The sequence below is a fragment of the Peromyscus maniculatus genome, chromosome 1 (assembly GCF_049852395.1).
Source record: "Peromyscus maniculatus bairdii isolate BWxNUB_F1_BW_parent chromosome 1, HU_Pman_BW_mat_3.1, whole genome shotgun sequence".
In the NCBI taxonomy this organism is placed as follows: domain Eukaryota; kingdom Metazoa; phylum Chordata; class Mammalia; order Rodentia; family Cricetidae; genus Peromyscus; species Peromyscus maniculatus.
In genome coordinates this window covers 150,460,732-150,484,958 of record NC_134852.1, presented here as the reverse complement: position 1 = coordinate 150,484,958, position 24,227 = coordinate 150,460,732, and the positions used below count along the sequence as shown (strand labels likewise).

Genomic DNA, 24,227 nt, shown 5'->3' with positions numbered 1-24,227 from the left:
ATTCCCTGCAGTTCACCAAGAAGGTCCAGGCTCAGAGTTGTTGGATAAAAAGAAACGTGAAAGCTGGACTTTCAGGGAAACACCTAAAATTAGCTAACTGAAAATGGGAAAAGGGGGGGGGGAACTCCCATAAAAACCCCCAGATACATGGCTCCTGCCTGTAATCCCAGCATGCAGGACGTTTGAAGAAGTTTCAAGCCAGGCTGACTTAATAGACCTTGTCTCAAAAGCACAAAAACAAAACAAAACTGAGCTGGTGGGATGGCTCAGAGGGTGAGCCGGCTTGCTACACAAGCTTGGCGACCTGAGTTCCGTCCTCAAACCCAAGAGAAGGAGAGAACCTTGTCCATAAAGTTGCCTTCCGACTTCCACAGGGTGCTGCTGTGCAGGGCAGACATTCTTGAGCATACACGCACACAGTAAGTGTATTGTTTGTTTCAGGCTGAGGCTGTAACTCGGTTTTAGAGTGCTTGCCTAGCATAACTAAGGCCCTGGGTTTGATTCCCAGCACGACACAAACCAGGCATCACCTAAGCTACACATCAAGTAATGCACGCTAAACCCCCACCCTCCCGCCCCGTCTCTCCACCCCCCGCCCCGTCTCCCCACGGTTCTGCCCGGCTGACCTCCCACCAGTAGAACCACATACTTTCTCCTTCGAAGCCTTCGAGCCGAGTGGGGATGGTTCCTTCATTCCGGACCGATCTCCGGACTTCGCCCGCCCCCCACCCCTAATCAGTCGCTCCAGCAGTCAACGCTCCTCGCCATACCCCGCGGTAGTCCCGGGTGTCTTCCCATTCACCTTCTTGTTCCCAAAGCCCTTCTAGGGAACGAGCTCTGCAAGGAAATCTGTCAGTCCCCCAACCCCCCCGGGGACCTGGACACGATCTCCAGGCCCAGGAATCCACCCCAGCACTCCTCCAAGAGAGGCACACTGGTTCCAGGGAGCTGAGATGTAAAAGGAGTGTGTGGCTCAAGTTCAAGAGCTGGCCGGGACCAAGAAGATCCACAGTTACAACTCTTAGATCAGGGGTCCTTGGCCCAGCCAGACCATCCCTTCACTCACGTGATCAGCTCCGCCTTCCTACACTCAACTGCCTCCCCAGACTTTCCAACCCTCTCTTCCCCCACACTTTCCCTACCGACCCTCCCTATTCACCTTCTACACTAGTCTCATTCCCACATTCATCCTCGTCGGCTCTCCAGATCCTCCTTATCCTTTGCCCCTAACCCGCATGCATGCCTTTGCACTCTTAGTGGAGAGCGGAAGGGGTGAGTGTGAGGGCCGCATGGGCATCACCGCGTCTTAACTGGGCCAGCCTTGGGAGAGACCCCCCTGCAAATGGAGGTTTCTAGATTCTCTGGAGGTTGAGTCCTCATACTCATCTAGGGAGGAGCTGCCTTCTACCCAAGCCTCTAAGTCTTTTGGGAGTGGGGGTCGGGTAGCTGCTCCCAGGGCAGAGTGCTTTTCCCTGAATGTTGAGGAAGGGGCCTGCTTCTGTTCAGCATACCGGCTCCTATAGTTCACCAGGGCTGTCAGGAGGGCTCAGTGGGAAGGGAATGTGGTGAACATGGAGCTAAGCTTGAAAAAACGTCCCCAACCAAACTAGGAAGCTGCGGCATGTGAGGGGAGGCCCGGTCCCAGCAGGAGAAAAACTCCCAAGACTGAGAGGAAGGCTGCAGCTGCTCATTGCGCTTGTTAGAAGCGCTGTGGGCAGTCAGCCCCCTGCTGGAAATCGTAAATGTGGATTAGAGCGCCACCTCCTGGGAGGGGGTTTGTTTCTGCCTTTCCTAGCTATGCCAGTGCTAGGAAAGCTTTGGCTGCTTAGCACTGTCTTGGCTGGCCTCAGGCTTCGAAGCATCTTACCAACCCCTCTTAATGCTGGTGTTTAGAGGGCCTTTAGAGTGTGTGACTTCCAGGATGACATGCTCACGCCTCTCTTACAGTACGGAGACCCCCTAATGGGCAATCCGTTAAGAAGATGCCACGCTCATAGCATGACAGTAGGCGTCCCTTGACTCTTCAGATGCTCCCCAGAGATACAGGACATAGGGGTGGATACTGAAGGTGAATTTGGTCCTTAAGGGTTAAGAAGCTGCTCTGAGGCAGATGACTGAGCAAAGAGCCCTGGCTAGTGCCTCTCTTTGCCAACTTTAGCCCCAGGCTTATAACCTGTGGTGGAGGAAATAGAACTTTGTACTGGAACATATTTAAATCTAAGGTGCCTCAAGCACAGATAGGAGCAGAGTTATAACCCCCAGGCACTTGTGGGGAGTGCCTTGAATTAAAGGAAATAAAACATTTTGCTTTAGCGTGGTTTGGTTGTACAGACCTGCAGTCCTAGCACCCAGGAGTCAGAGGCAGGCAGATTTCTGTGAGTTCAAGGGCACTCCAAGCTACACAGTGAGACCCTGTCTCAAATAAAATAAAATTCAGTTCTGTGGTTATACTGGCCAGATTCCAAGGGCTCTGGTGAGTTCTAGAACATTCTGGAATGCCAGGAATGCTGCTCAACACTGCACAGTGGAGGGTACACTGGGTTCACTGGTGCTATGAGAAAGCCGGACACATCAATAATTGAGACAGCACATTTTTAAACATAATAAAGTTAAGATTTCATCTTGGAAATGAATGACAGAGATGATGAGTAGCTAGTGGTTATAGACCTCCATGAGAAAAGAGATCTGTTATTAAGAAGTCACTTAAATCACCAGGCATGGTAGCATATACCTTTTTCCCCCCCCAAGGTATAGACATTTTTTTTTAATTTATAATATTTTTTGTTTGTTTGTTTTTCGAGACAGGGTTTCTCTGTGTAGCTTTGTGCCTTTCCTGGAACTCACTCTGTAGCCCAGGCTGGCCTCGAACTCACAGAGATCCGCCTGCCTCTGCCTCCCGAGTGCTGGGATTAAAGGCATGTGCCATCACCGCCCAGCAATTTATAGTATTTTTATATTTTACATACCAACCACAGATACCTCCTCCCACCCCTCCTCCTGCCCACTCCCCATCCCCTCCTCCAAAAGGGTAAGGCCTCCCATGGGGAGTCAGCAAGGCCTGGTATATTCAGTTGAGGCAGGACTAAGCCCACCCCCATCAAGGGTAAGCAAGGTGTCCCACCACAGGTAATAGGCTCCAGAAAGCTAGCTCATGCACCAGGGATAGATCCTGATCCCACTGCCAGGAGCCCCTCAAACAGACCCAGCTACACAACTGTCTCTGGTATACAGAGAACTTAGTCCGGTCCCATGCAGGTTCCACAGCTGTGGGTCTAAATAAGGTTCGTGAGTTCCTACGAGCTTGGTTCAGTTGTCTCTGGAGATTTCCCCATCAGGATCTTGACCCCCCACATACACCCTGCTCATGTAATCCCTCGTCCCTCTCTTTGACAGAACTCCAGGAGCTCAGACTGGTGCTTGGCTGTGGATCTCTGCATCTGCTTCCATCAGTTACTGGATAAAGGCTCTATGATGACAGTTAGGGTATTCACCAATCTGATTACCAGGGTAGGCCAGTTCAGGCATCCTCTCCACTATTGCCAGGGCATATACCTTTAATCCCAGCACTCCACAGGCCGAGGTAGGCAGATCTCTGTGAGTTCGGGGCCTGGTCTACAAAGCACATTTCAGGTCAGTCAGGGTCTGTTACACAGAGAAACCTTACCTCAAAAAAAAAAAAAAAAAAAAAAAAAAAAAAAAGAAGTCACCAGGATAGAGTCACACATGGTGCAAAGGGACACTGTGCCCTCAAGGTGGAGGGGACTATGCAGTCAGGAGACTAGAGTGGCTAGCTATGGGCTGGGGGTACAGGAAGCACCACAGAGAAGCAGAAGCATGGGACCAGAGAGGGATGTGGAGCTTGGGCCTCATCAGATGCCTCACCAAGCCCCATTCAAAGGCAGGACCTGCATGGACAACCATGTAGGTAACTGAACACTAGTGAGAAATGATACAGCCAGTAGTAAATGGGGGTCGACCAGTCACAGAGGAACCAACCAGGGTAAAACTCTCTTTTAGATTGGCATGGGCATCATAAAGAAACATGAGGCCAGGCGGTGGCGCATGCCTTTAATCCCAGCACTCGGGAGGCAGAGCCAGGTGGATCTCTGTGAGTTCGAGGCCAGTCTGGTCTACATAACTGTCAGTATAGAGTATACCAAGTAAGACAGTTAGACCTGCTCTTTTGGGCAGTATCTAAATGCAGATAATTGGCAGAGCCAATTAAGTCATCTCAACCTAACTAAGTTGTTGAGTACTGACTACTACCCTGAGTTGGGAGCAGGCTTCTATAAGAAATTGGGGTGATCCTTTGGGTATTTCCCTGTACTACTGGACTGTCCCTGAGGCAAAGGCTTTGTATGTGAGCCCTCCACTCAGTTCCAGGCTAATCCAGGACAGGCACCAAAAGAAGAAACAGAGAAACCCTGTCTGGAAAACAACAACAACAACAACAAAAACCATGAGGCACAAGTGCCCACAGCTTAGCTTGAACAGGAAGGAAATAACTAGACTCTTCACTTAACAGAAAACTTCCATGGAAGAGCAACTGCTTACATGTGTGTAACTGGCTGAAATCAGGTTGCCAGTCAAGGAAAAGGATTGTGATGTCCACGGCCTGGTGATAGCCATGAGCTGGCCTGGCTATTCTGTTACAAACAGAAGATGAAGGTAGATTAACTAGGCATGGCGATGACGCTGAGAAATCCCAGTAGGTGACCAAGAGTAAGACAGCCCCACAGTGGACACTGAGGATGCTGGAGTGAGCACTGTGGGAAAATGGAAATCTTTGTACCTCCGAAGTCATACAAAGAGGGAACACAGGTTTTCCAACACCATAGGATGTGTTCTTTGCAGATACGATAGACCCAAATTCAATGTCATGGTTAGTAAAGCCAGTAGTCCCAGGGCTGTAAGGGATTTGAGGATTCATAAGATAAAAACAGTTTGCTGGGCATAGTGATACACACCTTTAATCCCGGTACTCAGAGGCAGAGGCAGGTGGATCTCTGTGAGTTCGAGGCCAGCCTGGTCTACAAAGAGAGTTTCATGATAGCCGGAGCTGTTACCCCGGCTCAAAAACAAAAACAAACAAACAAAAAACCCAAAACAATCAACCAAAGAAACAAACAAAAACAGTGGTACACTGTATACCTGACATAATTCAGAGAAACATGTGTAGATCAAGCATTAATTCAGACAGAGAAGAACCAGGAGATGGGGGATGATGCACTTGAAATTGTAAAGGATTTATTTATGTACTGGTGGCTTGAGCTGAGGGTTCTGTGCACAGAAGAGCTGTATGTCATTTACATTTGCTACATTTTAGGAAGAGTAGACATGGGGGCACAGTTCCACTGTAGATTCTTGCCCAGCATGACAAGGCCTTGCCTCTTATTTCCATCACAGCAAAAACAAACAAAAAACAAACAAACAAACAAAAAACAAAAACCAACCAAACCAAAAACGTAATAAAAACCACAGAACCACCTACTGCTGGTATGAGCCCCAAACTGGTAAGGTTGTTTACATGTAAGTATTCATTTATCAACAATATACTGAACCACTAGAAGAACTGACATTACAGAAGCCCAGATTATATATTAGGCATAAATTTGAGGAAGCATCAGGATGCTGGTACCCTCACAGCATAGATTTGGAGTGGGATGGAAAGTGCACACAGCATGACCAGTGAAGGGGATTAGCCTGGAACTGAGTGGAGGGCTCACATACAAAGCCTTTGCCTCAGGGACAGCCCAGTAGTAGAGGGAAATACCCAAAGGATCACCCCAATTTCTTATAGAAGCCTGCTCCCAACTCAGGGTAGTAGTCAGTACTCAACAACTTAGTTAGGTTGAGACCAGTTAATTGGCTCAGAAACTAGGAAGGCTGCCCAAAAGAGCAGGTCTAACTGTCTTACTTGGTGTACTCTATACTGACAGGCTACAGCACAGAGCAAGCAGGAAGGCCAGCTCACTGGGATGAGAGAGAAAATGAAAACCCACTCATGACCAGGACATTTTCGTAACTCCATTAGCTCAAAAACAAGATTCGAACTTCACACCCACTGGGATGGCGGTGATTAAATAAGTTTAGACTTAAGGAGGCTGGCCGGGTAGTGGTAGTGCATCCCTTTAATCCCAGCACTTGGGAGGGAAAGGCCAGCTGACATTGGGCTAAGAGTGGCAGTTCACAACTTTAATATCAACACTCAAGAGGCAGGTAGCTCTGTGAGAGAGCAGCCTGGTCTACATAGGGAGCTCAAGGCCAGACAGAACAACACAGTGAGATTCTGTCTCAAAACAAAAACCCAGGGACCCAGATCAGCTCAAGTATTAGCCCTAGTAACAAAACCCAAAACTTTTCGTATCCCTAAGGCCATTGAAAGCAGACGAAACCAACTCCTCTCAAGTTTGAAGACAGAAACAGTTAGTTTGAGAGCCATTCCTGTTTCCTTGGGCTCACAAGTAGTTAGCTCAGTCAGACCCTCAGGTGAGTCTACTCCAAGTCTAGGGACCAGCTTCTCCAGAACTAAGGTTTGTGTGCGTACACTTGCTGGTCAATATAATCTTTTATATTATATATATGTATATTTTATTTATCTATTGAGACAGGGCTTCTCTGTGTACCCTTGGCTGTTTTGGAACTCACTGTTGACTGGCCTTGTACTCAAGAGATTGATTCAATTCCCTCTACCTCCTGTGTGCTGGGATTAAAGGCGTGCTCTCCTCACCCCGCCTCCCCGCTAAGGGAAATACAACCTTTCAGAGTCTTAGAGACACCTGGCCTGTATCGGAGGCTCCCCACCTCCGGTGTCCACATCCTGTGGCTCTGACCTCCCAGGTGTATGTGCTGGGGAGGTATTTGCAGGATGGGCTTATCCATAAGGTTTTAGGGACTTGATTTAATACTCATTGTAGAGTGGGGTCCTCCCCAAGTTGGTCTCTCCCACTGGGGGGGGGGCAGTACCTGGCTGCAGACCCAAAACAGCAGTCAGCACGCCAAAATATTCCAAGTCTTCAGAAAGGGCGGAGCTGTGACCTTGGGCCCACCTGGGCAAACTCTTCAGGAGTTCCCTTAGGCAAGACTGCACCAGTCCTGGGACTCACAATGTGGCCAGATGGGCCCAGAATTTGTAAAACGGAGCCAATCAGGAGTAGGTATTGTCATGCTAGTGAAGTGCCTGCAGCTACATCCTTTTCTAACTGCGGCCGAGCCCTCCCCCACCCTCTCTAGTCCCGGAGGGCATTGGAATTTAAGCTAAAATTAGTAAACTCTAGCAGGCAGCTTGGCTGTGCTTGGTTGGTTGTGTCCAGGCCGGGGCCTCTCGATTGACCATACATCTCCACGGGCATCTTCCTGGGAGCTGTGCTCCTGACTCCCGTTCACAAGGACTGCAGTAGTCCGTATTCAAACCGAGGTTGGCTCAGGAGAGGGTAGAATTTTAGGGACACTCTGCACTACCTGTCCAGCATCCCCTCTCAGCTTCACTCACTGTTAACCAGCGCTCCTGGTGGGCGGGGTCCCGCACCTTGAGATCGTTGGTATCCAACAGGTATCAACTGTGTACCACCCCACCCAAGCCTTCACTGAAATGCCCACAATCCTCGGCCCGCCCCTCTTGCCCACCTAGTTCCTTTTTGGGGCTGCTTCGCCTTCCCTTACCTTCGTAGTACCCCCTATCCGCTGGGGTCCATTCTTACTTAGACGTGGAAGTGGAATCCGAATTCATTCACAGGCTTAAGTAGAAAACACAATCTTTATTTTAAGAACCTAGGTTTGGGGTTGGGGTGGGGACACTAACTGGGGTCGAGGTAGACTGGGGGAGGGGTCAGCTCTGAAGGGAAGAACTGACGACAAATAAGGCTTTATTGGCGCAGGTCCCCAAGGATGCCCCGCTCGGAGGCTGCATTGCCCAGAATGAAGCCCACAGCCAGGGAAACTGTTTGGTCGAAGGAACCTCGCAGCTGCTCCACGTGCTGGTTCAGGGTCGCCAGCTGGTCGCGCAGTGGGCCCAGAACTGTCGAGATGTCGCCCAAGTGCGTCAAGGCCTGCAGCAGAGCGGTGTTCAGAGACTGGGGCGCAACCTGCGGGGGCGCACGGTCCTGGGGAAGGTCAGGAGGCTCATTCGGGCCCTCCATGTCGTAGTCGTGGGTTGGTGGCGAGGAGGATCCGAGGGCATGGCCAGGCTCAGGAGTCAGAGTGCCGAGGGCCATAGGGGTAGGGGAGCTGGTATTGCGGCGGGCATCTGCGGACCTCTTAGTGGAAGAGCTGATTCTGAGCGCAGAAGCGGGGTCGGCATCTCCCATAGCCCCTAGGAGAGAAGCGCGTGGTCCCGCTAGTGGTCCATGCGGAATCCTACCTCCGGGTTCCGCCCCTCCCCCATTCCTGCCCACACCGCAGCGCCTACCTGGCTCGACTGATGTGGGTGCAGAAGTTAACACCGCGAGGGTCGCGCGGCCGCGGCGATGGGGACGTCCAGGCCCCGCAGGGCGACGGCGGACCCGCCGGTGCCCATCGTCACCCAGCAGCCCCATGAGCTCGCGGATCTGGTCGTCGTAGGGCCCGGACGGCTGGCCCTGGGAGTCTCGAAGTTTGTCCTTGAGGAACTTGTAGCGGCGGCGGCACTGAGCCGGCGTACGCCGAACTTGCTGACGGGCCAGCGCGGCCGACACGCGGCGGTAGGTGGGTAGAGCCTGCCGGCGATCCAGCAGGAGTGAGCGCCACATGGCCGGCTGCAGCAGCGTGCCCAGAAGTAGCTCCGTCTCTCGGGCACTCCAGGGTGTGCGCTGCGCCGAGCCCGGGGACACGGGAGCCTTGGGCGAACCAGGCTCCGCCATCGCGCCCGGCGTGGGGGCGAAGGCATCAGACGTAGTCTCCCGGACGTCCCCCGCCGGCCGCAGCTCGGCGTCGAGGCTAGCTGGCGACGGTGGCGAGAATGGGGCGGGCCGCCGGGGACGAAGCAGCATTCCGGAGGAAAGTGGAGGTGCGTGTGTTCCGAGGCTATAGCCTCACCGGGAAAGAGGGCTCCTGCAGAGCCGCCCACACACGCTGTAAGGACCCCACGCCGCCGTCCTCTACGTCTGAGCTGGGTCGAGGAGACCCTCCCATCGGCCCGCCGCCCCGCCCCTCTTCGGCCCGCCCCTCTTGCCCACCTAGTTCCTTTTTGGAGGTGCATGTACCTTGCGTTTTCTCCCCCATCCCTTTTCTAGCCCTTTGTTTAGGGGGCCCTAGCCCAGAGAACAGAATTTTGCCCCATCACACAAATCAGAACGTGTAAAAAAAAAAAAAAAACCACACACCTTTTTTTTTTTTTTTAAAGTTAAAAACAACAACAACAAAAAAAACATTTTATCAGTCAGGCATAGTGGCCCACGCCTTTAATCTCAGCACTGGGGAGGCAGAGGCAGGAGAATCTATGTGAGTTCGAGGCTAGACTGGTCTACAAAGCAAGTTCTAGGGCAGCTAGGGCTACATAGAGAAACCCTGTCTCGAAAAACAAAACAAAACAAAAGAATGGAGAAACCAAAAAAAAAAAAAAATTAAGGTACAATATAATAAGACTGAGTGAGAAGGACAACTCGTTTTTATATTTGTGTTATGCCCATTACTCACTACTCACAAACAGCCCATGAATACCTCCAAACACAAAACTCTGGCACCCTTTCTGTCTAGTGCACTGGAATGTGTTTTTAGGAATGTGGTTTTGTTTTGTTTTGTTTTTCCATGTAATTAGCATGGCTGTGTTCCTTTCCCTGCTTTCATCTGGCTGTGGGCTGTGGGAGATAGACATGTTTTGTATCTAATTTACTGATCTAGCTAACGGTGGCGTGTTCCTGTAAGGAGGCCACTTGGATGCTAGATTTGATAGAGATCAATGGCCGGCTGTTGGGGTTGGAGTCTTAGTTCACATACACTACAAGGAATCTCGTTAGTATAGTAAAATATATCTACTAATAAAGGTGACAATATCACCTCTTCCCCCAAAGTTAAGACCAAGAAAAGGGAGCTAGCTGGGCAGCAATGGGGCATGGTTTTAATACCAGCACTCCCAGCACTCAGGAGCAAGAGGCAGACTGATCGCTGAGTCTTCAGAGTGGGTGAGTTCCAGGACAGCTGGGGCTATACAGAGAAACCTTGTATCAAAAAACCAAACCAAAACAAACAAGAAAAGGATGCTCAAAGTTAGTCTTAGTGTAGAATTCTTGGCCAGTGTAGTAAGACAATAAAAAGAAACATTATATAAAGATGGGAAATGAATTCCTAGTGACCTGTGTGCTAGCTTAGCTATACAAGCCCCAGTTTTACAGAAATCAGTGGAATCTTGTATCCTACCTACTGCCTCTGGGATTTTAGTAGTCTCCTGCTGTGGGACGCACTGCTACAATGCATCAGCAAAGACTAGCTACTGTTTCATTATTTAGTGGTTTGTAGCCAGGGGCTTGATCAAAGACCGAGGCATGACTGGGACAGGCCAGAGTGGCTTCTAACTAGCCATACCAAGCCTAGGTGCCTGGGACAGTATTCCAGAGTTACAGCCTGTTGTCCTCAGGGTCTTCATCACCTGGCTCAAGCCCCACAGTGATGGTACCTAGTGGCTCTAGGGCAAGGCAGCTGGTAGGGGGATCATCTTTGCTCTTTAAACACACCGTGTGTCCATCTTGAGCTTTACTCTCAATATTGTGGTAAATACTCTCAGTATTGTGGTTTTAGGGTAATTAAACTCCCATCTGTGTTGGAGACTTCCCTTAACTTCCCTCAGTACTCAGGGGACCTGACTCCAGCCTCAGCACAGGGTAGGGACCAGAGAGGTGAGAATCACTGAACCTTGAAGGCCAATGGCCATCATTTTTTCCCTCTGCATAACCACCAGGCAGATAGCTCTATTGTCGTTAAGCCCCGAAGGACCTGCTAGCTTTCATTAAAAACAACAACAATCTAGTAAACACATGTAAGAGCCCCTGGCCCTAAGCCTGTCTCTCCACTGTGTCCTGAATGAGTACATTGAGATGCAAGTCACTCCCCACCCCCTTCACGTCTCAGACACCTTGGAAGCTCAGGAGAGGTCCCAATGGGTGGTCAAGTGAAGCAGCCAGCTCTGTCCTGTCCATAGGCTGATCAGTAGAAACTGGTTGGGGTGGACAAGTTACAGCAGGGAACCCCTCCCCCACATTGGTGCTGTGGGCAAATGAGCTGTGGTCATCAGAAGTCTTGGCCTTGGAGAGGACAGCTGAATTAGAGGTGAGTCTCCCTGACCTGGTCACTGTGATAGTGAGGGCGTGAATGTCACCAAGAATGTGGTGTGATCTGGAAGTATGGCTTTCAGTTCTGGGCTGGGTTTATTTCCTACTGAAGTCCTTTAGACCCTAGGTGAGGTGCCCCTGCTGAGCCAAGGACTTACTTTAGCCTCAAAGTGGGTGTTGCTTTTGAAACCTCCGAAAATGGACCATATGGCAGTAGCTTGGTAGAAATGACTTTATTTAGAAATCTGTACCTTGTGACATCAGGGCGCCATGCAAACAGCGCTGAAGCCAAAAGCCCGTCCACTTCCCCACGCAACAAGTCAGCACCATTGGAATGCTGGTCTGCGCTGGATAGCTCCTGCACTAGATACAAAATCTGAAAATGTGGGCGCTGATCAACAGAACGTAATCCTTATAGAAAAGTCCCGAAACAGGTGCGTGTGCATGGCCAGGACTCCCAGTCTCACTTACATCCAGTGTAAGCAGGGCCTGGTGTCTCCAGCAAATTCATGTGAGGAAACACATCTCAGCATTAAAAATCCCAGCATTTGGTCACAAGTCACAGCTTCCTAGAAATACCACTAGCTGCTTTACTACAAAATCCCTACTTCTAATGTACAGAACAGTCTTGGTCTTGTGGCAGGCGGGGCTCCGTTGGTGCCAGTTGCTTAAGTGTCTGAACAACAAGAGTTTTTCCCACCCGCTGCACTCCATCATATTCTCAGCCCTCCTGGCCAGCGGACCCCTTCCCACTGAGCCAAAGCCCAGCACCAGCTGTTGAGGATCTAGAAATCCAGGTGTCTGATGCCACTGAGGCAGCAAGCTTCGCTCACACCTTTGTCTGTCTAACAAAGCGCAGAGCCGAGGGAACACAGTGGATGGGTGTGCGCATGCGCAGCTGCGGAAGGCTGGTAGGCAGCCGTTCTCAGGGTCCACATGGCAGTAAAGGGACTTTGCTCCCAGAGGCCCCAGGAAGGTGAACCTGTGTTGTTGGCGCTGCTGTTGGTGTGCGGTGCTCTTTCCCCTTTTCCAGGGGCCAAGAGCCTCTGCCCAGCATCCCTGGCAACCGCAACTGTTGTAAGCTGGGGGCAGGAGGCAACAGGCCGTGGGGAGGGTCAACTGCTGAGGCAGAAGGCCCAGCTAGGACAGAGAAGCAGCTTCTCCCACTCTCTGGAGGCTGAGAGGACCAGGGGGGGGGGGACTTGGCAGGATTGGCTGTAGATGGGGTGGAAGTATAAACCTGGCCAAGACCGATTGCTAGAAACTGTGGGCTCCAGTGGAAGGTTCCAGACCCTTTGGAGCTGCCGAGTGCAAAAGATAGTTTTGGTCCTTCTTGCTGAGTGGAAACAAAAACACCGGTCAGCAAGCAGCTATGTTTGGGCTCTTTTGGAGTCAGATGTGGGCGGGTGTTGGGTTTTGGAGAGGTCATTGAAAAATAGGTGGGAACCCCAGGTATAGGAGAAATCCGAAGCTCTGGGGATGTGTTTAATCTATTCCCTTTTCATTTATAAATTTGATTTTTTTTTCCCGAGACAGGGTTTCTCTATGTAGCTTTGCGCCTTTCCTGGAACTCGCTTTGGAGATCAGGCTGGCCTCGAACTCACAGAGATCTGCCTGCCTCTGCCTCCCGAGTGCTGGGATTAAAGGTGTGTGCCACCACCGCCCGGCGTAAATTTGATTTTTAAAATTCTAGCAGGAATAGGCCCACCAAACTTTGTGTCCACCCTGCCTTGGGGATAAGGCTAGGTTGGAGTTGGCTCAGTCCTCCCAGTGGGTGGCCTCAGGCTAGTCCCTTGCCACTTCCAATTCTATCCTGGGAAGTAAAAACAGTTCTCCAGGGCACTCAGTGGGCCTGTGCCTCTACAATCAGCCCTGGGGGTTCCTTCCACCTGACCTATCTTCCCTGGTCTGGTCCCACTCGGAGTCTACACCCAGATGGAGGCCTTGGCTACTGGAATGTGGCTTTCATTCTCCTCAGTTTGTCTTGGATCTTCCGAGAGTGCTTTTCTCCTGGGATCTGGTGGAAGTTGGCCCTGTTATCTGCTGCTAAGACGGACACATCCACCCCGCTAAAACGGGCAATTCTTTGCTTGAGGTGCGCCTGCAGCTTGGGGTCAGGGCTGAATGTGTAGGGGTTCTCCTGGAATGCGTGCACCTGGCTTGCCACCTTGGCGATGTTTCTTTTGTGGGGAAAGAGAAGATTCGTTAGTTTGCACCTTGGCCGTTCTCAGGAATGGCTCAAACCAAACCTTTCCCAAAGGGCAGCAGCCAAGGGTCCGTTTTCTGTACTTATTCACAAGGACACTCCTTATGGCTGTGCACCCCACCGCCACCCTCCCCATCCCCCACCCCCACTCCCGCTCACCCTTCATAAATATTCATTAAAAACCTCTGTGTCAGGTTGTTCCAGTTGAGGTCTTCAACACGGAAAAACAAACGAAACCTCCCAAGCCTATGCTGATCGGTCTAGTTCTTTTTGGGCCTTCTGGCTCTGTGTACTGGTGGTGACCGGAACTCAGAAGCCCTTACTGCGGCTGGGGACTACAGACCTGCGGACACGCCTGTCCACCTCAGCTCATGAACAGTATGTTCATGTCTGCAGTCCACCAAGTCGTGAGGAGCAGATGAGGGCTCTTCACCACTTTTGTGGCGTTACCTCCAGCCTTTAATTTCCTTTATGCTGACGTAGCTTTCTTTTCTGTTGCAATAAGCGGTACTTCTAGTGAGTTTTCATTTTACTTTTTAAAAACTCGGTGGCTCTCTAAAAGGGGGGGTCTTAGGGCTGGCTAGACGGCTCAGTTGGTAAAGTGCCTGCTGTACCAGCATGAGCACCTGAGCTGATCCCCAGTACTCATGTGAATAGAAAGGTCAGACGCAATGACAGGCACTTGTGATCTTAGTACTGGGAAGGTGGAACTCTTCAAACCCTGGCTCTTGCTGGCCAGTGTAGTCTACAGCAAGCCTCAGGTCCCAATTAGAAACCCTGTCTCATAAAACAAGGTGAACAGCTCCTAAGGAATCACACCTAAGGTTGACCTTGGGCCTCCATGGGCATATACACACGTGTGCACACACACGTACACACACACGTACACACACACACACACACACACACACACACACACACAAAGGGGATCTTGCACTAGGCACGTTGTAGTCACTGTTCACCAGATCCCCTGGGCCTCATCTACCTAGCAAGGCCATTCTCTGAGAAGATAGGAAACGTATCTACAGGCTGCGGCCATGCGGATGGCTCTGGGCAGAGGGGACCAAAGAAGATGTAAGGAGCAGACACCAGAGGGGACTTGCACGTGAATGTGCTCACTGGTGGGACGCATTAGACTGGGTGCAGCCCCCTTACCTCTGCTGACTTTGTCTGTGTGCCCCTTTGGTCATAGCCCTCTCACCTCAGCTTGCTCCACCTGTGGGCTCTGCTAGGCAGGGTGAAGGCCCCTTACCTCAGCTTGCTCCACCTGTGGGCTCCATTCGTCATGGTGAAGCCCCCTGTCTCCAGCTGTTGAATGTGCATGGCCAGCAGGTGGGCAGAGGGCAGGGTAGGCTGGGCCCGGAAGCGCCGCCCTTCCATCAGACACAGGCTGTCGCTCTTCAGGAATACCTGGGGGGACCAGCCAGGGAAGTGAGCAGGGTAAATGGATAGTCATCGTCTAGGAGGGCCAGCCCACCTGTCCCTGTTAATACCTGTCCTCCTGGGGCTAGAGAGCCCCCTAATACCCCACTGAACATTCAGTCCAGAATGAACATGAGGTTTCTGGATTATACGTCAAAAGTTTAGATGTGGTAAGCTGGCTGCCATGGAAACGCTGACAGCCACTGAAAGCTTTTGCTACTCAAACAACCAATTCCTTACTTCTGATTCCAGAAAAGAGTCAGGTGACCATCCTTCCCAAAGGGAGCTCCTGCAGGCCCTGAGCATATGTACACAGTGAGTATACATCCATTCTCTTTTGATCCCTTGGAGTTGAGGCTGGGCTTTGAGTTCAGGGACAACACAGGCTGGGGCTACTCTGGGGTGTCTGCCTCAGGCTAGTGTCTATGAGGCTTCTGCTGCCTCTGTGGAAAATACACAGTCATTTAATCTGTGTTTCCTGCCTGTCAGCTCATGAGGCCACCTCTCTGCCACTGGAGCAGGCCTACTTGTCCTGCTCCAAGATCAGTTTGTAGACCTGCACCCTTGCACCTGTAGCCAGGGCTGGGACGTCAGACTGGTCAAGTAAATCAGCAGGCAGCCATGTTCGCTCTGCAGGCCCGAGACAAGGTCTCACTAGGTATCTCTGCCTGGCCTAGAACTTGCTGTGTAGAGCAGGCTGGCCTTGAATTCCCTGAGATCTGTTTGTCTCTGTTTTCTGAGTTCTGGGATTATAGGTGTGTGCCACCACACCCAGCCTGTGTGTTTGGGATTCTCTGATATGATCCTGCCATGAGTTCCCTGGGATGTCTGAAACAAGTCATTCCGGGGAGACTCTGCAAAGAACTTGTACAAACCTCCACGGCTTTCAGCTCTTCCATGACCTCAGCAATCTTTGCAGGCAGGATTTTCCAGGCCTGAGAGGGAAGCACAGGTGAGACCCTTGTGGCCTTGTGTACTTGCCCATCCCCTCAGCCCCCTGAGTCCCATGTGACGCACAGGGGACTGCCTTACAGCCAGGTGCTCCAAACCTCCCAGGATCTGCATGGCTGTTGCAAAGTTCCTCTGTTCATAGCAAGATTTTGCAATCAGCAGGAATTTGGACAGCAAGTTCACTTGCAGCTGAAATGAGAAAACAATGCTGAGTGTCTTTAAAGATGTGCAGCTCAGCAGGAGAGTGCTGCTCAAGCATGCACAAGGCGGTAAACTTGGGCCCCAGCACCAACACAACAAAACTAAACAAACAGGAACAAAAAGAACAACAGACCTGTTGACATAGCCCATCCTCAAGGCACAGAGCCTCATGACTGCGTTAGTTGTTCAAAAAGGAAGTGGGGCATAGATGCAGAGCTCTGAGTGTTGCCTTTGAGTAGCCTAGGGTATCATGTGTAATAGCTTTGAGACAGCCCCCATGGGCTCCCAGGACATCTTCTGAATAGGTTAGACTATTTCTCCCCAATGCCTTAGGTTGTCCCCACTGTACTGTCTGGCCAAACTCCAACCATGTTCTGGGACCGAACTTTTATAGGTGTAAGACTCAGTCTTCGGAGTGTTTCGGCACCGCAGTAAGTAAAACGTAAACCATCCATACAGCGTGTATTTTAAAATGTGATAAGCTCACTGGCTGAAAGGATATGGTGCAGCCTTATTTCATTATGTCTCCCGGTGAGAGTTCCTGATCCGCAGCTGAACCCCGCTCCTTCGACATGGTAGAAGGGACAGCAGTGGCAAAGCTGTCATGTGGTCCTTTGTGTCCTTCTCATCTTTCTAATTGATGCTCACAGCCCAGGAAGTATGTCTTCAGGTCCCACCCTGCAGACCCAGAAGGACTGCTCGTGCACCAGGATGTATCTATCACTCTGGCTTTTACCCTTGGGTTGGGTGACTTCAGCCTGGGAGGGAGGGGCCCTGGGGTTGGAACATGCCCAGGGACAATGAGGTCTGTGAAGTGAATCTCATCATCTTTCTTTGTACATCACAGTCACATGGACTTTGTTTAAGACTTTGTACTTTTTTTTTTTTTTTAAGACATGGTCTTTCTGTGTAGCCCTGGCTGTACTGGAACTTGCTATGTAGATCAGGCTAGCCTTAAGCTCATAAAGATCCACTTGCCTCAGCCTCCTGAGTGCTAGGATTAAAGGCATGTGCCACCATACCCAGCCCCTGACACATTTTAATGCCATATATGAAACTCATAGCATCATAGAGTACAGCAAACTGAGAAGCCCAAGTCCTCTGTTCCTATGTTCTAGCAGAAGTGTGGATGGTGCACTGTGTAGCTAGTGTGGGTTTCATGCTGGGGGAGCCTTGATCACTGGGGTTGAGCTGTCTTTTAGGGGAGCTGTGGTCCTGATGATGATGGGTGCCCACCATGGTCTGAGGTCTCCATCCTTTCTGCTGCAGAGGGAAAAAGCTGCATTTCCCAGACAGCCTTTGCATCCTGGTGCTCAATCAGCCCTTCTGTCTGTCTGTGTGGGATGGAACCCACTTGGTCCCACCTTGTACTGACTAGGGGAAGAAATTAGAGCTGTGTGTAATAGAGTGTTCACTGGGTGAAGGTGCAGACCTTTAGGATCAGGAGGACTCTGTTTTGAGAAACTGTGGACAATGGATCTTCCTGGGTAGGAACCTGGAAGGAGGTCCTGACCTGAGGCAGGCAATGGTCCCTGTGCTGGATAGATTTATGTCAACTTGACACAAACTGTAATCATCTGAGAGGAGGAAACCTTGATTGAGAAAATGGCTTCATAAGGTTAGGCTGTGGGCCGGCCAGTAGAGCATGTTCTTAATTAGTGATTGATGAGGGGTGGGGTTCAGCCCATTGTGAATATTGCCACCCCTGAGCTGGTCGTCCTGAGTTCTATAAGACAGCAGGCTGAGCAAGGCATAGGGAGCAAACCAGTAAGCAGCACCCTCCATGGCCTCTGCATCAGCTCCTGCCTCCAGGTTCGTGCTCTGTTTGAGTTCCTGTCCTGACATCCTTCAATGATGAACAGTGATATGGAAGTGTAAGCCAAATAAACCCTTTCCTCCCCAACCTGCCTTTTGGTAAATTAAGACAGTCCCTTTTAGGCTGCCAGGACACGCCTGTGAGCAGTCTAAATCATCCCCAGTCTGGCTCAAGGCCCATAGGACTTAAGGGGGAACCGAGTTTGGGCCCCCAAAAGCTGGACCTTGACCTTGACCAGATACTGAGCAAAGTATTAGAATTCCACAAGCCTGGTGAGGTCCTGCAGTGTGGGGGTCTGTCAACAGACAGACAGGAACAGCGGCCAGCAATTTAGCCAGGAAGATCACTGCCTTAGGGTGTCACGTCATCTGTAAATAGACTCAGGCAAAGACTGGACAAGATACCGTGGTGATAGCAGTGTGTTGTAACTGGACTGGCGGGTGAGGGAGTGTCAGAGAAACTGAGTGGAGGAATGGATGCATGTGAGGAATAATTCTCTCTCTCTCTCTCTCTCTCTCTCTCTCTCTATATATATATATATATATATATATATATATATATATATATATGAAGAATTTTGACACATGCGGGGAACTGTGTGTCAGGAGAACTTTGTGTTTGGGAGTCTGTGGGTGTGAAGGAATATTATGAAGATTGAGTATAAGGGACTGTAGTGGACTATGATGGACTGTGTGTGAAGAACTAAGTGAGGAAATGAGTGTGAAGAGCTGTGTATGTGAAAAACTGTGCATGAGGAAGTGTGAGGACTTTTTGTGGGAGAGGCTATAGAGTGGGTACGAAGGAGTTTGAGGATTATGTGTGTGAAAGACTTTGTATTCCATTGAATACATAATGGTTAATCCTTACTGTTGACTTGGTTGGACTGGGAAACATCCCATGTACTAAAGTACATCTCTATGTTTCTATTTCTGTTGATAGTTAGATTATGAGGGCTCTAGTCTAATGAATGGCTTATTCCACTGATAGATTCAAAATCTGAACGGACTATGACAGAACTGTGGAAGGATGGGCATAGTTGACGAAGTGGTTCTGAAAGGGCATGTCTTTGAAGGGTGTATCTTGCTCTGGCCCCTTCTCTCTGCTTTATGCCTCGTCCACCATGACATGAGCTACCTAGTGCTGTCCCTACCATAATAGACTGAAATCTCTGGAGCTATGTGTAAAACAAATCGTCCCTCCTTTTCACTTGCTTAACTCAGGCATTCTGTTATAGTTACAAGAAAGCAGACAGCTGTGTAAAGGGCAGTGTGTAAGGGATTGTGAGTGTGTGAGGGACTGTGTCCACGAAGGACTGTGTGGATTGCATGTGACTAGTTGCAAAAGGGTTAGATATGTGAACTGTGTGTGTGAGGGGCTGTGAGTACAAGGAACTGTGTGAGAGAGACTGTGAGGGATTGTGTTAATGAGTCAGTTTCTTTCTCTCTTTTTCCTTCCCTGCCCTGCTGCTACACCATGCCCCTGTGTGTGACTGTATCTGTGAGGGACTGTGAATGTGAGGTACTGTGTATGCAGGATTGTGTGAATGGAGTGAGTGACTATGTATATATAAGAGACTGTGTACAGTCTCCTGTACAGTGTCCTACCGGAGGTTTCACACATCCTGCTTTCCAGGTAGTCTACAGATCAGGATCATCCCCAGTAGAAAGAGGAGACAGTATTAAGATGGCAGAGACTGCCATGCACTCAGGAGCTGGTGATGTTGGGCGTTTCTGCCGACATTAGTGAGCACTTCACTCTCCCTGTTTGCCTTGAGTAGACTATGGCACTGAGTCACGAAGTGTGGATGCCCTGCACCCAGAGAAGGGATTGATAGTCTCACAGGAGCAGTGCGTGCAGAACCCCATAGGCCCTTCCGACCCCAGAGCCATGGAGGTGTCTACCTTGGAGGTATGACTGGTCACAATTTCAGCAGCCACCCAGGTGCTGACATCGTCTGCATTTCTTAAAAGCTGTAGCAGATACTTGTCCTGAACGTAATTGGGGAGGAAGAGACTGCAGGTTTTGGCAGAGAGAGACTCAGAGGAGCTGGCTCTGGAAGAAAAATATGGTGTATGTCACCTGGGGGTGTGAGAACACGTCCTGCCAAGCCTTGGGGGTGTGGGGCCTCTGTGCGGAGTAGGAGGAGGTCAAGGCTTAGGGCGAGAACCAAGTGTCTTCAGCCAGGACCATCCAAGGAGACCATGGGGGAATGCCCCTCCCCCCCAGGCCCTCCCACCAAACTTCCAAATCAAGGATTCCCAGGGCCACCCTCAGGCGTGAATACTCACTTGGGAATGGCTGCACTTTTGTCCATGACACCCAGGGCCCGTGAATTTAGGAAGTGGACAGGGTGGCACTTTTGAAATAATTCCTGTCAGAGGCACGGAAGCAAATGGTTGGCCTACCACTGCGCAAGGTCTGATGGCCAAGGCAGTATCCCAAAGAGGGCTTAGGATTTTGGAGTCATTTGTGCAACCCTAGATCAACCTGCCAAGTGTTGGGTGGCTGGAAGAGTTCCCTGTGTGCAGGTCACCTCGGGGCTTGTGACATTGGCTAGGTCTGAGGATAGTGACAAGGACCACTCAGCCCTGTCACCTGCCTCAGGACACTGGGTTACAGGATGGTGAAAACCTGGGTATGGCCTGCCTAGGCCCGGGCTCTGGGCTGAGTGCAGGAATACAGGGAGTAGCTGCCCAGTGCCGAGGGCTGGACAAGGACCTAAGGAACTATATCGGCCGAGGGATGCCCAGGGCATGGTGTTCTGTGTACCCTGTGTCGCGGGAGAGGAGAATCCTGCCGGGCTGGGTCTTCCTGCTTTAAAGACAAAACTTGTGCATCCAGCGACCAGACCCCCTCTCCTGACCATCCAGCTGTCCCTCTACGAAGTGTCTGCTGAGGCTTCATAGACACCAAGTGTATCCCGGAGCCTACCCCATGACACCAGCAAGTAGCTGGCCCAAGTGCAGAGGTCCCTGTCCCCTTCTTGGTGGTGCCAGTTCCCACACACCTGCTGCAGGAGTGTCAGCTGAGTGAAGAGCTGGTTGGTGCTGTACTCTGTCAAGAAGTAAGGGCCCTTCTCACTGGCTTTGGCATAGGGGCCATAGAAGTCTTCGAAGAAGCAGGGCTTAGGCAGAGCTGATGCAATGGTGTACTGGCGCTCCTTATGGTGTGGCAGCGCTAGCCCGTTGGCCCGGGGAAGCCTCCAGGAGAAGCTCTGCAAGTAAGACAGGTGTCGGGGCTGGGGATTTAGCTCAGTGGTAGAGCGCTTGCCTAGCAAGCACAAGGCCCTGGGTTCGATCCTCAGCTCCAAAACAAAACAAAAAGACAGGTGCCCCCCTCCAGGTTGAGTGGGTCAGGCCAGGCCAGGATGGGGCAGAGTGAGGGTAAGCTGGTCCAATCTAGGACTCTTCGGACTGGCTCAAATAGAGCCAGAGAGTAAATCTCTTCCGTGCAGGCTTGTTGGTAGGATTCCCATCCTGGTCTCTTGGACAGACCACCTATGAACATTACTCAGATTTGGGGGCTGTCTCCATGTACTGGTGGGAAGACCATTCATCGACCCCAGTGGATTCTTCCCCTCTCAGGCCTCTGCCCTGGGGATCGGGAAGGTGAGTCCAGGGAGTCACAGTAGGACCCTGGCTAGGACAGAGTTGACCCTACTAGTTCATGGCTTTCCCTCCACAGGGCAGGACATGCCAGCTCAGCAGGGAAAAACCTGGGTAAGGAATAAGCAACACTTGTGTGTGTGTGTTTGTGTGTGTGTGTGTGTGTGTGTGTATCTATATGTGTACTTGCCTGTGGGCATGTGTACATGCGTGTCTTGTGTATATGTGCACATGCCATGTCTTCCAGAATGCATTCTTGTCTAGAGAAGCCCTCCCCAGGAAAGGTTCCCACCTTCCGGGAGATGCCATCCTCCGAGAACCTCTTGCAGAGGGCATTAAAGGGTCTGCTGTCCTCCTCTGCCTCCTTAGGATCCTCTAGGTCTGTACCTCGAGAGGTGCTGTCAGCCCGCCGCTCAGTGCCCACCTCCAGGAGGCCCAGCAGGTGCTTGGCAGTGCCGTCTAGGGGCAGGATCTAGGCAGAGGCACGGGGTGTCAGTGCTGTTCCTGGGGCATGGCAGTGCTTTGCTCTGCCAGGTCCCACAAGGCTGACCAGGCTGGCCAGTGCAGCAGTCACCTTGGAAGAGATGAAGTCCTCAAGCTGTCCCAGGAGTCCCGCATTCCTTATGAAGTCCACGGTGTAGCAGTCTTCCACCCAGGCCTGCAGGACACAGAGGCTCCGCCTGTAGATCTTGGTGAAGGTCGAGGTAGGATCCTGGTGAGCCCTGGAGGCAGATGGTAAGCCTCAGCATAGGCCCCAGCTGGGCATGCACAGGGTGAGGAATTCAGGGAGAGTCTAAGCGATGACAGTCCAGGTGAGGGTTAAGGACAGCCATGTCCACTGCCCTTCTGGTCACCAATCTGGTGCCCCTCCCCCAGTCTGGTGGCCTGGGTGCCCTGTGGCAGGAAGCTACTGTTCACAGTTCTCTCCACTTGGACTATCCTTGTCAGGCTGGTGAGATTGACTCTCTCTTGTCTTCCTGCTTGGGCCTCGGCTACGCCCCCCCTTCTTTTGGAAGCAGTAAGGCCCCTGCCCGTGTTCTTCCCCACCCTAGCACATAGACTCCAGCTGCCATCCCCAGCTGGGTTCCTTTACCCATGATCCCTCCATCTTGCCCTAATGTTTCCCAGGGACACTTCATCTGTACCCTCATCCCTGTCAGGGTCCTTCACAGGCTAAACAAGGTGGCCCAGGATCCCACCCCATCAGCCAGGAGCCCATGCGGTGGTACCTGGATAGGGTGCTGCTGATGCGGTCGAGGAGGAAGTGCAGGAAGTCGTGCGGTGTGCAGAAGTACCGAAAAGTGTAGAGAAACTGCTGGACGTAGCCCTCAAGGAAGGCATCACTGAGGATAGAATGTGGTATTGGGCCTTGGGCCTAGGCCAGCTGGGACCCTCCCTGCAACCCTGCCCTGCAGTGAGTATGTGTGCCTGTGTGTTCTAAGTGCATTTGTGAATATGTGTGCAGCCTCTCAGTGTGTGTGTGTGTGTGTGTGTGTGTGTGTGTGTGTGTGTGTGTGTGTGTGCTGGGGGTTGTCACATCTCGTTGACCATCCCTACCCAGAGCAGGTGCTTCCCAGAAAGCCTCATGCAAGGGCCACTAACAGGAGCCCTAAATGTGATTCTTTGACAGTCTGGGCAGTCTGATGACTAGTGACCATAAGAGTGAGGGGTCTTAGCAAGAGACTGCTTGTGCAGAGGAGTTTCAGGGTGGAAGACATCATATCTAAGATCAAGAAAGCTTGGTTAGTGGTCTACCTCTCTGAGTTTCTTAAACTCAGACACTGATAGCCATATTTCAAGCCAGGGACTAAGCAGTCTCCCACCCAGCCTGTCTTGTAGAGACAGTGCCCACAGAGTATTTAGAGCTGAGAAAACCCCTCTTGTGAATGTTTATTTCAACAAGGAGGCTCTGCCTTCCACTGCTCTCTGCTCAAACATGCATCACAGACCATAAACATACATGTACCAAACTGCACAGTATTGCCACCCACCATATACTCCCACACATGTGTTCACATCCACCAGAAAACACCTCCACCCACTCTAAAGGGAGGCTCTTTAAACTGAGGATGTTCTAAAGAGAGGCTCACTGTGAGCAAGTAAACAACTCAGAAGTCTCAGAAAGTCCCTGAAATTTACCAGATACACAAAGGCCTCTCCTTTCCTAAGTTATATAAGCAGTAAGGACTGCTGAGGAGACCCAGACCAGTTGAACTGCCTGGGGCTAAGACCCCCTGTATGGAAGAGACAGTCTCTGACCAACTGAGCTGCCTGAGAAAAGGGGACCAACACATTGATTTGCCTGTAAGTCGTGCAGTGAGCTCAGGGGTTCTAGCGTTCATGAGCAGTTACTCATGCTGGGGTGGGCTTTCAGTGATATAGCAGCCCTTGAGTCATCCATGCTCTTGTAAACCCTCACCCACATTCCTGTATATAACCCCAATAAACTCTTTGGTTTACCAAAAAAGACTTTGATGATATTGTTACTTTCGTCTGTCATTGGTTCCCTATCTGGGGTGAGTAAATATGTCTCCCTAAGAGTAGTGTCACACACGACTAGCACACACACATCTACCCATATATCAGATATACCACATTACACAGTACCCCCAGTACCTACCAGGCCTCATTTTTACATGTTCATCATGCATACATACTCACATATTATATACATCATATAATACTGACAACATACTCCATATATGTATATATAAACACATGACATGCATACAATATGCATTAAACTCACACTACACACACACAATTATGCACACCATATATTCCAC

At 50.9% G+C, this 24,227-nt stretch overlaps 2 protein-coding genes and 1 non-coding gene across 5 annotated transcripts in view; 1 reads left to right on the top strand and 2 right to left on the bottom strand.

Annotated features, from left to right (window-relative positions):
- Nucleotides 1–7,749: 7,749 nt before the first annotated feature.
- Utf1 (undifferentiated embryonic cell transcription factor 1) lies at nucleotides 7,750–8,994 on the bottom strand. The gene is made up of 2 exons (XM_006987588.4): nucleotides 8,408–8,994; nucleotides 7,750–8,311 (listed from the first exon to the last, which is right to left on the bottom strand). Exons 1-2 carry the CDS (start codon nucleotides 8,964–8,966, stop codon nucleotides 7,866–7,868), a joined length of 1,005 nt encoding a protein of 334 aa, XP_006987650.2. The 5' UTR covers nucleotides 8,967–8,994; the 3' UTR covers nucleotides 7,750–7,865.
- Nucleotides 8,995–11,453: 2,459 nt separating this feature from the next.
- Kndc1 (kinase non-catalytic C-lobe domain containing 1) overlaps nucleotides 11,454–24,227 on the bottom strand; it is a 49,363-nt gene continuing 36,589 nt past the window's right edge. For all 3 annotated transcript variants that reach the window (XM_006987587.4, XM_076554699.1, XM_042285529.2), the window contains 10 exons: nucleotides 22,671–22,784; nucleotides 22,016–22,163; nucleotides 21,734–21,913; nucleotides 20,844–21,050; nucleotides 20,125–20,207; nucleotides 19,738–19,888; nucleotides 15,886–16,008; nucleotides 15,744–15,803; nucleotides 14,699–14,856; nucleotides 11,454–13,420 (listed from right to left, as the gene is read on the bottom strand). In XM_006987587.4, coding sequence (XP_006987649.2) covers nucleotides 13,189–13,420; nucleotides 14,699–14,856; nucleotides 15,744–15,803; nucleotides 15,886–16,008; nucleotides 19,738–19,888; nucleotides 20,125–20,207; nucleotides 20,844–21,050; nucleotides 21,734–21,913; nucleotides 22,016–22,163; nucleotides 22,671–22,784 — 1,456 coding nt within the window. In that variant the 3' untranslated portion in view covers nucleotides 11,454–13,188. The remainder of the gene's footprint in view (nucleotides 13,421–14,698; nucleotides 14,857–15,743; nucleotides 15,804–15,885; nucleotides 16,009–19,737; nucleotides 19,889–20,124; nucleotides 20,208–20,843; nucleotides 21,051–21,733; nucleotides 21,914–22,015; nucleotides 22,164–22,670; nucleotides 22,785–24,227) is intronic.
- Trnaa-agc (transfer RNA alanine (anticodon AGC)) lies at nucleotides 21,074–21,150 on the top strand. The gene has a single exon. It is a non-coding gene; the product is annotated as a tRNA-Ala (tRNA).